The sequence below is a fragment of the Pristiophorus japonicus genome, chromosome 8 (assembly GCF_044704955.1).
Source record: "Pristiophorus japonicus isolate sPriJap1 chromosome 8, sPriJap1.hap1, whole genome shotgun sequence".
NCBI classification, from domain to species: domain Eukaryota; kingdom Metazoa; phylum Chordata; class Chondrichthyes; family Pristiophoridae; genus Pristiophorus; species Pristiophorus japonicus.
In genome coordinates, this window is record NC_091984.1 from 85,537,669 (window position 1) to 85,550,747 (window position 13,079).

The window sequence follows — 13,079 nt, forward strand, 5'->3', positions numbered from 1 at the left end:
ATTAATGCAATAGTTAGGAAAGACATTAGCTTGGATGATGTGGAATCTATATGGGTAGAGCTGCAGAACACTAACGGGCAAAAATCGTTAGTGGGAGTTGTGTACAGACCTCCAAACAGTAGTAGTGATGTTGGGGAGGGCATCAAACAGGAGTGCCATGCAATAAAGGTGCAGCAGTTATAATGGGTGACTTTAATATGCACATAGATTGGGTCAGCCAAACTGGAAGCAATACGATGGAGGAGGATTTCCTGGAGTGCATAAGGGATGGTTTTCTAGACCAATATGTCGAGGAACCAACTAGGGGGGAGGCCATCTTAGACTGGGTGTTGTGTAATGAGAGAGGATTAATTAGCAATCTCATTGTGCGAGGCCCCTTGGGGAAGAGTGACCATAATATGGTGGAATTCTGCATTAGGATGGAGAATGAAACAGTTAATTCAGAGACCATGGTCCAGAACTTAAAGAAGGGTAACTTTGAAGGTATGAGGCATGAATTGGCTAAGATAGATTGGCTAATGATACTTAAGGGGTTGACTGTGGATGGGCAATGGCAGACATTTAGAGACCGCATGGATGAATTACAACAATTGTACATTCCTGTCTGGCGTAAAAATAAAAAAGGGAAGATGGCTCAACCGTGGCTATCTAGGGAAATCAGGGATAGTATTAAAGCCAAGGAAATGGCATACAAATTGGCCAGAAATAGCAGCGAACCTGGGGACTGGGAGAAATTTAGAACTCAGCAGAGGAGGACAAAGGGTTTGATTAGGGCAGGGAAAATGGAGTACGAGAAGAAGCTTGCAGGGAACATTAAGGCAGATTGCAAAAGTTTCTATAGGTATGTAAAGAGAAAAAGGTTAGTAAAGACAAACGTAGGTCCCCTGCAGTCAGAATCGGGGGAAGTCATAACGGGGAACAAAGAAATGGCAGACCAATTGAACAAGTACTTTGGTTCAGTATTCACTAAGGAGGACACAAACAACCTTCCGGATATAAAAGTGGTCAGAGGGTCTAGTAAGGAGGAGGAACTGAGGGAAATCTTTATTAGTCGGGAAATTGTGTTGGGGAAATTGATGGGATTGATGGCCGATAAATCCCCAGGGCCTGATGGACTGCATTCCAGAGTACATAAGGAGGTGGCCTTGGAAATAGCGGATGCATTGACAGTCATTTTCCAACATTCCATTGACTCTGGATCAGTTCCTATCGAGTGGAGGGTAGCCAATGTAACCCTACTTTTTAAAAAAGGAGGGCGAGAGAAAGCAGGGAATTATAGACCGGTCAGCCTGACCTCAGTAGTGGGTAAAATGATGGAATCAATTATTAAGGATGTCATAGCAGTGCATTTGGAAAATGGTGACATGATAGGTCCAAGTCAGCATGGATTTGTGAAAGGGAGATCATGCTTGACAAATCTTCTGGAATTTTTTGAGGATGTTTCCAATAAAGTGGACAAAGGAGTACCAGTTGATGTGGTATATTTGGACTTTCAGAAGGCTTTCGACAAGGTCCCACACAGGAGATTAATGTGCAAAGTTAAAGCACATGGGATTGGGGGTAGTGTGCTGACGTGGATTGAGAACTGGTTGTCAGACAGGAAGCAAAGAGTAGGAGTAAATGGGTACTTTTCGGAATGGCAGGCAGTGACTAGTGGGGTACCGCAGGGTTCTGTGCTGGGGCCCCAGTTGTTTACATTGTACATTAATGATTTAGACGAGGGGATTAAATGTAGTATCTCCAAATTTGCGGATGACACTAAGTTGGGTGGCAGTGTGAGCTGCGAGGAGGATGCTATGAGGCTGCAGAGTGACTTGGATAGGTTAGGTGAGTGGGCAAATGCGTGGCAGATGAAGTATAATGTGGATAAATGTGAGGTTATCCACTTTGGTGGTAAAAACAGAGAGACAGACTATTATCTGAATGGTGACAGATTAGGAAAAGGGAAGGTGCAACGAGACCTGGGTGTCATGGTACATCAGTCATTGAAGGTTGGCATGCAGGTACAGCAGGCGGTTAAGAAAGCAAATGGCATGTTGGCCTTCATAGCGAGGGGATTTGAATACAGGGGCAGGGAGGTGTTGCTACAGTTGTACAGGGCCTTGGTGAGGCCACACCTGGAGTATTGTGTACAGTTTTGGTCTCCTAACTTGAGGAAGGACATTCTTGCTATTGAGGGAGTGCAGCGAAGATTCACCAGACTGATTCCCGGGATGGTGGGACTGACCTATCAAGAAAGACTGGATCAACTGGGCTTGTATTCACTGGAGTTCAGAAGAGTGAGAGGGGACCTCATAGAAACGTTTAAAATTCTGACGGGTTTGGACAGGTTGGATGCAGGAAGAATGTTCCCAATGTTGGGGAAGTCCAGAACCAGAGGTCACAGTCTAAGGATAAGGGGTAAGCCATTTAGGACCGAGATAAGGAGAAACTTCTTCACCCAGAGAGTGGTGAACCTGTGGAATTCTCTACCACAGAAAGTAGTTGAGGCCAATTCACTAAATATATTCAAAAGGGAGTTAGATGAAGTCCTTACTACTCGGGGGATCAAGGGGTATGGCGTGAAAGTAGGAAGGGGGTACTGAAGTTGCATGTTCAGCCATGAACTCATTGAATGGCGGTGCAGGCTAGAAGGGCTGAATGGCCTGCTCCTGCACCTATTTTCTATGTTTCTATGTAATCTATTACATCATAATGGACTACCACAACACACTGACTCTGAAAATCTGTGACAACAGTTTGTCTAGATATGGGTTGGCGACAGTTCAAGTCTTCCCCCACTATCCGAGCCCTCCAGATGATGTCTCGAGTGTTATGAGGGTTGCTCTGGGAAATGTAGAGCAGTCTATGTTTAGGTATTTCAGATTATGATTAGCTCACCAGATAACAGCCATCCTCTCTTGGAATGGTCATCTCCTATAAAGAGGACAGATGTTTGTTGATCTGGGCTCCTCTGCTTTCAGATTATAATGAGGCAGCTCACATTTGGCCCTCGTAATTAAATTGTTGAGCCCGTGATTCAAGGGTATTTGATGTCAGTCGTGTGGACATTGAATTTGACTTATTGTGTTTGTAGTACATTCCCCTCTGCCGCCTTTACAGCTATTTTATGGTGCTAGGCAACATGGTTAGGAATAAATCTTTTTCAATTGCTAGGTAAAGGAATGAGGCTAAATTTAGCTTAACTCTCTCCTTTAAACACAGTCTGGTTTGCCTGGTGAGCTGAGATATGTGTGAGATCAATAAGGCTGATGGTGGGCATTAGGACCCTGGTTGCTGATTTAATTTTAGTTAGACACCAATTCCAGCTGTTCTGTTACAATCTTACCTAGACAAGGAGACTATGAAGGTATGAGGGCTGAGTTGGCTAAAGTGGACTGGGAAAATAGATTAAAGTTTAGGACAGTTGATGAACAGTGGTGTACATTTAAGGAGATATTTCACAACTCTCAAGAAAAATATATTCCAGTGAGGAGGAAAGAACGTAAGAGAAAAGATAGCCATCCGTGGCTAACTAAAGAAATAAAGGACGGTATCCAATTAAAAACCAAGGGCATACAATGTGGCCAAAACTAGTGGGAGGACAGAAGATTGGGAAGTGTTTAAAAGCCAACAAAGAATGACTAAAAAAAATGATTAAGAAAGGGAAGATAGACTATGAAAGTAAACTAGCACGAAATATAAAAACAGATAGCAAGAGTTTCTATCGGTATATAAAAAGGAAAAGAGTGGCTAGAGTAAATGTTGTTCCCTCAGAAGACGAGACCGGGGAATTAGTAGTGGGGAACATGGAGATGGCAGAAACTCTGGACAAATATTTTGTATCAGTCTTTATGGTAGAGGACAGTAATAATATTCCGGCGGGGGGGTTGGTGGGGGGGGGGGGGGGGAAGAACTTAACACAATCACTAAGGAGGTGGTACTCAGTAAGATAATGGGACTAAAGGCAGATAAATCCCCTGGACCTGATGGCTTGCATCCTAGGGTCTGAAGAGAAGTAACATAGAAACATAGAAAATAGGTGCAGGAGTAGGCCATTCGGCCCTTCTAGCCTGCACCGCCATTCAATGAGTTCATGGCTGAACATTCAACTTCAGTACCCCATTCCTGCTTTCTCGCCATACCCCTTGGATCCCCTAGTAGTAAGGACCTCATCTAACTCCTTTTTGAATATATTTAGTGAATTGGCCTCAACAACTTTCTGTGGTAGAGAATTCCACAGGTTCACCACTCTCTGGGTGAAGAAGTTCCTCCGCATCTCGGTCCTAAATGGCTTACCCCTTATCCTTAGACTGTGACCTCTGGTTCTGGACTTCCCCAACATTGGGAACATTCTTCCGGCATCTAACCTGTCTAACCCCGTCAGAATTTTAAATGTTTCTATGAGGTCCCCTCTCAAGTAGCGGCAGAGATAGTGAATGCATTGGTTGTAATTTACCAAAATTCCCTGGATTCTGGGGAGGTCCCAGCAGATTGGAAAACTGCAAATGTAACGCCCCTATTTAAAAAAAAAAAGGAGGCAGACAAAAAGCAGGAAACTTTCAACCAGTTAGCCTAACATCTGTGGTTGGGAAGATGTTGGAGTCCATTATTAAAGAAGCAGTAGCAGTAGTGGAAAAGCAAAATTCGGTCAGTCAGAGTCAGCATGGATTTATGAAGGGGAAGTCATTTTTGACAAATTTGCTAGAATTCATTGAGGATGTAATGAACAGGGTAGATAAAGGGGAACCAGTGGAAGTGGTGTATTTGGACTTCCAGAAGGCATTTGACAAGGTGCCACATAAAAGTTCGCGGGGTTGGGGGTAATATATTAGCATGGATAGAGGATTGGCTAATGAACAGAGAACAGAGAGTAGGGATAAATGGTTCATTCTTGGGTTGGCAATCAGTAACTAGTGTGGTGTCGCAGGGATCAGTGCTGGGACCCCAACTATTTACAACCTATATTAACGACTTGGAAGAAGGGACGGAATGTAATATAGCCAAGTTTGCCGATGATACAAAATGGGAGGAAAAGCAATGTGTGAGGAGGACACACAAAATCTGCAAAAGGCTAAGTGAGTGGGCTAAAATTTAGCAGATGGAGTATAATGTTGGAAGGTGTGAGGTCATGCACTTTGGTAGGAAAAATCAAAGAGCAAGTTATTATTTAAATGGAGAAAGATTGCAAAGTGCTGCAGTACAGCGGGACCTGGGGGTATTTGTGCATGAAACACAAGGTTAGTATGCAGGTACAGCAAGTGATCAGGAAGGCCAATGGAATCTTGGCCTTTATTGCAAAGGGGATGGAGTATAAAAGTAGGGGAAGTCTTGCAACAATTGTACAGAGTATTGGTGAGGCCACACCTGAAATACTGCGTGTAGTTTTGGTTTCCATATTTATGAAAGGATATACGTGCTTTGGAGACAGTTCAGAGAAGGTTCACTAGGTTGATTCCAGAAATGATGGGGGTTGACTTTTGAGGAAAGGTTGAGTAGGTTGGACCTTTACTCATTGGAGTTCAGAAGAATGAGAGGTGATCTTATCGAAACGTATAAGATTATGAGGGGGCTTGACAAGGTGGATGCAAAGAGGATGTTTCCACTGATAGGGGAGACTAGAACTAGAGGGCATGATCCTAGAATAAGGACTGCCCATTTAAAACTGAGATGAGGAAAAATTTATTTTCTCAGAGGGTTGTGGATCTGTGGAATTCATTGCCTCAGAGAGCTGTGGAAGCTGAGACATTGAATAAATTTAAGACAGAAATAGACAGTTTCTTAAACGATAAGGGGTTATGGAGAGTGGGCAGGGAAGTGGACCCGAGTCCATGATCGGATCAGCCATGATTGTATTAAATGGCGGAGCAGGCTCAAGGGGCCATATGGCCTCCTCCTGCTCCTATTTCTTATGTTCTTATGGGTTAATGCCAGGGGCAGAGTGGTGGTTACCCATGTTTGGGAACAACAGCAAAGTGACGAGCTAAAGACAATAATATCAGATTACAGTTCCTGTTACCATGTGGCAGGACTTATTAGGCGGGAGCCCTTGTGTGTGTCAGCTTGGCTTAGAATGCAGAGGATCCCGCCTGGGGTTAGTGGGAAATTTTTAAGCACAGTCTTCAATTTCTGTTGCGGTGCCAACTGTTGTGACCATTTGTTGCATTGTAGTGTTTTTGGTTGTTGTCTTTTCCTTCCAGATGTCCATAATGGCTGATGTTGTCAACGGTTCCTTCACCTCAGGCACTTTCTCCTTCAAAATCATTATTATCTCCCTCGACTAAAAGATCTACTCTCAACCATTTTGTCCACACTAATTGTAATGTATTTGCTTCATAGGTTCTTTGTTTAAGAATTCATAGCAACATATTGCTATTAAGAACTAATTGGCTTATTAACAAAGATTTGACAATCATATTACACATTACCAGTTCATCTACTAGGCTCACAACGGCATACCTCATTGTGACCCAACTGACTGGGGTTTTATTGAATCTTGTGAACATCACAATGCAACAGTTCCACAAACCTGTGAGCATTCTCACAGGTGCATATATTACACCAATCACTACTCCATCTTCGAATTCTGTTTCCTCTCTATGGTCTTTGAATGTGCCTTTGCCTCCCAGCTCTGTGTCTATCTTTCCCATAATTCCATGTTCAAATTCCTCAAGTCTGGCTTCTGCCTTTCTCACAGCACTGAACAAGCTATAATCAAAGTCATGAATGACATTTCTTATAACAGTAACCATGGTCCTTTAGCCCTCTTCATCCTTCTTGGACTCTCCACAGCGTTCAACATAGTCAATCACACTATCCTCCTCCAATGCCTCTCCTCTGTTTATAAGCTCCATGGAACTGCCTTTATTGGTTTCACTCTTAATTATCTAACTATAACCAGAGCATCTCCTGCAATGTCTACTCCTCATCCCCCTACTCTGTGCCCACTGAGCCTTCAATGGTTTATCCTTGGCTGGCTTCTCTTCCTCATGTACATGCTACCCCTCAATAACATCATCCAAAAACATGAAGTCAGCTTCCACATCTATAACAGTGGCACACAGCTCTATCTCTACCATCTTTCTCAACAACTCCACCACCTCGTGTTGCCAGACTACTTGTTCGATCTCCAATCTTGGATGCACTGCAGTTTCCTCCAGCTCAACATTGGAAAGACCAAAGCTATTTTTGCTCCCTCCTGCTCTGCTCTTTTGCTACTGATTCCCATTCTCCTCCTGGCCACTCAGACTGTATCACACCATTTGCAACCTTGATGTCCTGTTCAACTCTGAGCTGTTTTTTAACCTCACATTCTCCTCAATATTGTCCACCTTCTCCGCTTCAGCCTTTCTGCTACTGAAAACTTTGTACATGCCTATATCACCTCCAGACTCAACTACTACCTTGCTATCCTTGGCCTCCTCTCACCCTCCACCCTCCATAAACTCCAGCTCATTCAAAACTCTTGCCCATAATCAATCTTGCACCAAGTTCTGCTCATCCATAAACCCTTTTGTTATGTCTGTAACACACTTATGAATGACTCCACGAGACAATGTGTTGTACTCAAACTGTAGTGACCTTGGTCCTTTATTCGTAACTCCAGAGTGAGGCACAAGCATGGTGGGCAGCCTTTTATACTGGGCCCTGCACACCTCTGCAGGTGATCCTGAGGTCTCCCACCGCAGTGTCCTCTGGTGGACAGCCTCTGCCACAGGGGTAGGAAACCCCGGTCTCCACCAGTTGCACCTTCTAGTGGTGCCAGCATAGTATATATACACAGTGTAAATCTTATAGTGCATCAGGTAACAAGTCTCCATCTTATGCAACTATACAGTGACTACATAGAGAGTATATCTATAGTCTGCATATATAACTTCACTCTCCCCAAGTCCTTTGTGCCAATTACCTTTGCACTATGTGCTCTGGCTTGGCTCTCCCCAGACTGAAGTGCCAATAGCCCTTGCACCTTGGCTGTACTTTGGCTTGGCTCTCTCCCTGTTAACCCCCAAGTCCTTTTGCCACAACATTGGGTTACCAGTTACCAGTTTGGATGGTTCGATGATGCAGTGGAGGTTCCAGTCGGTTCTGGGTGTGATCCATGTGTGTGTCCATGGCTACATCCATCCATTTCCCCCCCCAGAGCGAGATCGTGCAGCAGGCCCGTTACATTAACACACAGGATGAGACACAGTGCAAGTACAAAGAAAGGAAGTTACAGTTTGTATTGTCACACCTTGGTTCAGTGACTTACATTCGTTATGTTTTGCGGTTGTGCGCCAGGATTGGGTAGATTGCATTCATGGTTCAGTCACGGTAAATACTGAGGTAGCAGTACAGGTATGCAAGGACGCAGGTTCCAGAGCAACCGGATGGGGTCCTAGTCGTCTGATAATGGTGCTGCGCCCCCTGCTAGCGGGGTGGGCTTGGTTCGCTCACCTAACCAGGATTCAGGGCCTTCGCCGTTGCCTAGTGGTGGGCAGAGCCACACATGTCTGTGGCCACCCTGTCCTTTGAGGACTGCAGAGTCTTCTGCCTGCTCTTTAACGGTGTTGTGAACCTGGCTGTTCCAGGTCCCGTTTGGGGAACTCGTTGGTTCTGACCTTTCCCTTCCGGACATGGCCGAGGTAGCGACTGGGGTTGGGGGCTGCGCCGTCTCCACCCGGGTGGTGAGCAATGGCGGCCGACTGCGCGTATTGGCGCCGTTTTCGTTTCCAGGTCCGTGGCGAATAGCGCCATTGGGTGCCTGCAGCATGGGATAGATCTGGGGCAGGGTATCAGGATCAATACCTTCACCCTCCTGAGGTTGCTGGCCTATAACTTGTGTGGACACCTGGGGCAGGGCATCAGGGTCAGCGCCTTTACCTTCCCGAATTCGCTCACTTGCTAATTTTGGGGACACTCTATTCCCGACATCTCACGATAACATTTTGTTCTTTACATTAGGAATAATACCGACATCTCGCAACAACATTTTGTTCACCATCTTAATCAGTCTGTTACATTGATCGCCATGCATACAATGTCTCTTCAAGTTCAGTTGGTTGCAGGTCTCCTTTAAGAGAACCCTGCTGGCTTTACCCCAATCAAATCCTTTGTTAGACACCACGTGCTGGTCCCTCAGCGCTGCACCTCGTGATATGGCCGTGGCCATCTTTTTTTTCCAGCCACGTTGCACCTCGCTGCAGCAGGGACGCCATTTTACCTCTGTCCTCGAGGTTGACTGCCTTGATCCTTCTCTCCCGCAATTCTGCCACAAAAGCTGGAAGAATGTCTGTGAATTCGATCTTCCTCCCCAGGAGTCCTGTCACTGGAGCCGAGAAGGTACTTTTAGGTTGTTCTGGTTGAATCATTGCCACGCAGTCATGATGGACGGTCTGTGCCTCAGGTGCTGTGCTGGTCTGTTCTCTGGTGCCTGGCCCAGGTGAGGTTTTGCTCTGCCTCTGAGCATGGGGGACATTGATTGCTGGAGTGAAGAGGTCTTCCCATTTCATTGGATCTTCCCCATCCACCTTCTTCCGAGTAGCGTTGGACCATCACCTGCAACAATTCACAGAGGTAACTTGTGCATCACGCTATTATGGATTACACTTACATCCGCACTACCAAGGACTGGGATCAGCTCTTTGGTGTAGGTGTGCAACTTTTCCTGTAAGTTGGAACCAGCTCAGGTCGTTTTTCATTCCATAGCCCCTCAAAGGCATCCTGGCTTATCACTGACTGGCTCGCTCCCGTGTCCACTTCCATGAAGACTGGAATGCTGTTTATCTCGACTTCCATCTTCACTGGAGGACAATCGGTGGTGCAGGTATACACTCAATACACTTCTTCTTGGGGCTGAGCTGCCTCTCTGGCCAAATCATCATACTCCCCGCTGGATTCAAAGTCGTCTACCGACTTCTGTGCTAGACTGTGAATCGTATTTCTTTTACACATATGCTGGAGGTGACCCTTCGTGTTACAGGCTTTGCATACATACTCGGCAACCGACACTGGTGAGCCCTATGGTTTCCTCCACAATGCCAGCATGGTGCTACTCGATTAGCATCCCTCGGCGGACTCTTGAGTTCTGGAACCCTAAGGTCTGTGCTCTCTGCCCTGGGCAGAGCCATGTTCTACAGTCTTGCCTGTGAAAGGCACCTTTCTGTGTATAGTACTTGCTGGGTTTGAGTCCACAGGATGAATAATTTGCTTGGTGCTGCAGTCGAAGTCATGAATGCCTAATTGCTCTCTGCCCTGGGCAGAGCCATGTTCTACAGTCTTGCCTGTGAAAGGCACCTTTCTGTGTATAGTACTTGCTGGGTTTGAGTCCACAGGATGAATAATTTGCTTGGTGCTGCAGTCGAAGTCATGAATGCCTAATTGATGCTGATGACCTCCTGCAGGTTGACAGTGGTGTCAGCAGATAATAGCTTGTGAAGGAGGCCCTCGTGGCCAATTCCCATAATGAAGATGTCTCATAATGCTTCATTGAGGTGCGTGCCGAAATCACACGGTGCTGCAAGTCTTCTGAGGTCGGCAGCATATTTTGCAATCTCCTGGCCCTCACGTCTGCGATGTGTAGAATCTGTGCCTGGCCATGAGGATGCTCTCTTTTTTTGGTTTTATTTGGTCGCGAATTAGTTCAGTCAGCTCATCGTATGTCTTATCATTGGCCTTCGTGGGTGCCAGCAGGTCCCTGACAAGGCAGTAGACCTTGGGCCCACAACTGGTCAGCAGTATAGCCTTGCGCTTCTCCGCCAATGTGTCCGTCTCTCCTGCCAAGTCGTTTGCCACGAAATATTGCTCGAGCCTTTCTCTGAAGGCATCCCAATCATCTCTCTCTGCGAAGTCTTTTAGTGTGCCAAAGGTAGCCATAATCGCATGAATGTCCGTATTCTCATTGCCAGTTGTTATGTCTGTAATGCACTTATGAATGACTCCACGAGACAATGTGTTGTACTCAAACTGTAGTGACCTTGGTCCTTTATTCGTAACTCCAGAGTGAGGCACAAGCATGGTGGGCAGCCTTTTATACTGGGCCTGAACACCTATGCAGGTGACCCTCAGATCTCCCACCACAGTGCCCTCTGGTGGACAGCCTCTGCCACAGGGACAGGAAACCCCAGTCTCCACCAGTTGCACCCTCTCGTGGTGCCAGCATAGTATATACAGTGTAAACCTTATTGATAGTACATCAGGTAACAAGTCTCCATCTTATGCAACTATACAGAGAGTATATCTATAGTCTGCATATATAACATCTTTCCTTGCTGATTTACATTTGACTGTTTGATGCCTCAAAATTAAAATAATTTCAATGTCTTTAAATCCATCTACGATTTTATTCCTCCACAATTTCCATACCCTTTTCAGCCCTACAACCAAACCCCCAACCAAACTCTGGTGGGAATATTAACCCCCAAAAACAGGTGGGTTTGGGTTGGGTGAGATATAAAGGTTTTAAAAATCTCAAACCTGATCCCAACCAGCCTCCTACCCATCCACTTCCGGTTTTATTGGAGGCAGTATGGGGGAGGTGGGGGCTGGCAGGGGTGCGGGCAATCAACCCGCTCTCAGCAGGTGATTCGGTCAATTAAATGTTATAATAAGGCCGCATGCCTCAGATTTAACCTACCTTCCAGGTTTAACCCAGCAGCTAAAAGGCAAGGACTGTTTTGTGGAAGAGGTAAGTGCTTTTACAGCACTGCTAGAAGGAGTGGGAGTGCTTCTTCCCCTCCCACCACCCCCCCACTCTCACCATCAGAACCCCTCCCCAGCATCCCCCCCCACCCCCGCACACTTCAGGATCTGAGTCCACCCACGGCATTGGATCGCCATGATTAGACAACACCCTGCCATCAGACCCCCCCTGAAATTGGACCTCCTCTGCGATCGCCGACCCCCTCTGCAATCAAGCCCCCCCACGATCAATGACCCCCCTGCAATCACCAACCTCCCACCACCTTCGGGCCACCCCCTCGCGATCATCATTCACTCCCCGGGAATGTTGATTTCCCGCCCCCCCGCCTCCTGATCAACGAGCTCTCCTGCAATCACCGACCTTGCCTGCCTTCAACCCCCCCCCCCCCCCGCCCCCTCATGATCAGTCCCCACCCCCAGGATCACCGAACCCCCTCTCCCCTACACCCCCCGCGATCAGACCCCGCCCCTAAGATCCAAACTCCACTACCCCAGTAATCCAGCTGCAGGCTCTCTACCTTCTCCTGGCCTGCAGCTTTCTCCGGGGTGTTCCCCGCCCGACAGGGGGCCAAGCCTATCAATCAGGCGGTGAACCTGCTGGGAAAAATGTGTGTATGTGAGCGAGTGAATGCCTTGTGTTTACATTGTGCAAATAAAGAAAAACATACATAAATCTTTTTAATACCCATTGATTCTCTCTGCACCATAAGTGTTTGGGTGCATGTTTACAGTCATCTCTGAGCAACTGCAATCAAATAGATACCCTTTTCTAAAACAAAATATAGTTTAAATTTTCTAGAAAACAAAAGTTCAAAAACAGACAAAAAATATTAGAAATATGAACAGAAAAAATCCTGGAAATACTCAGATCAGGCAGTATCTGTGGAGAGAGAAAAAGTTAATATTTCTGCTTGATGAATCGATATCATTGGTTTACAAAGACTGAATGAATACTTTAAAGGGGGTAGTGTTTCTGCTCAGTTGCGCTGTTTTTTTCAGCTCAATTCGCCCAAAATCAGCGTAACCCGCACAAGATTGTGGAATTTTACATGCAAATTACGTTCAGCGCAAATCGAGTTTCCGTGATCTTTTGTGCTAATTTAGAAAAGACATGTTAGAAGACACCCTGCCCCAATAAACTGGCCACACCCCCTGGGTGAATTAATCACCATTGGGAGTTTCTGCTAATTGTGTTCGTTTGCAGGCCTTCAAGGAGGCTCTCAAAATTAAGTTGGTTCTTTTGGCTCAAGGACACTAATAGGAAAGTTATAAAAGCTTGTTAAATGTAATTTATTTAAAATGTTCTAAGAAATTGACTACTGTACCCCAACATAACCATATAACTAGGAAATGGTTCTGTACATTTTTTTTAAGTCATGTTCAGTAATTTAAAATCGGTTACTCGCTGGTGGTGGATG

General features: G+C 45.8%; 1 protein-coding gene across 1 annotated transcript in view; it reads left to right on the forward strand.

Annotated features, from left to right (window-relative positions):
• Positions 1 to 6,263, forward strand: part of LOC139269136 (uncharacterized) — a 76,443-nt gene extending 70,180 nt beyond the window's left edge. The window contains exon 5 of the mRNA XM_070888237.1: positions 6,180 to 6,263. Within this exon, the coding sequence (XP_070744338.1) occupies positions 6,180 to 6,263 (84 nt within the window). The remainder of the gene's footprint in view (positions 1 to 6,179) is intronic.
• Positions 6,264 to 13,079: the final 6,816 nt, after the last annotated feature.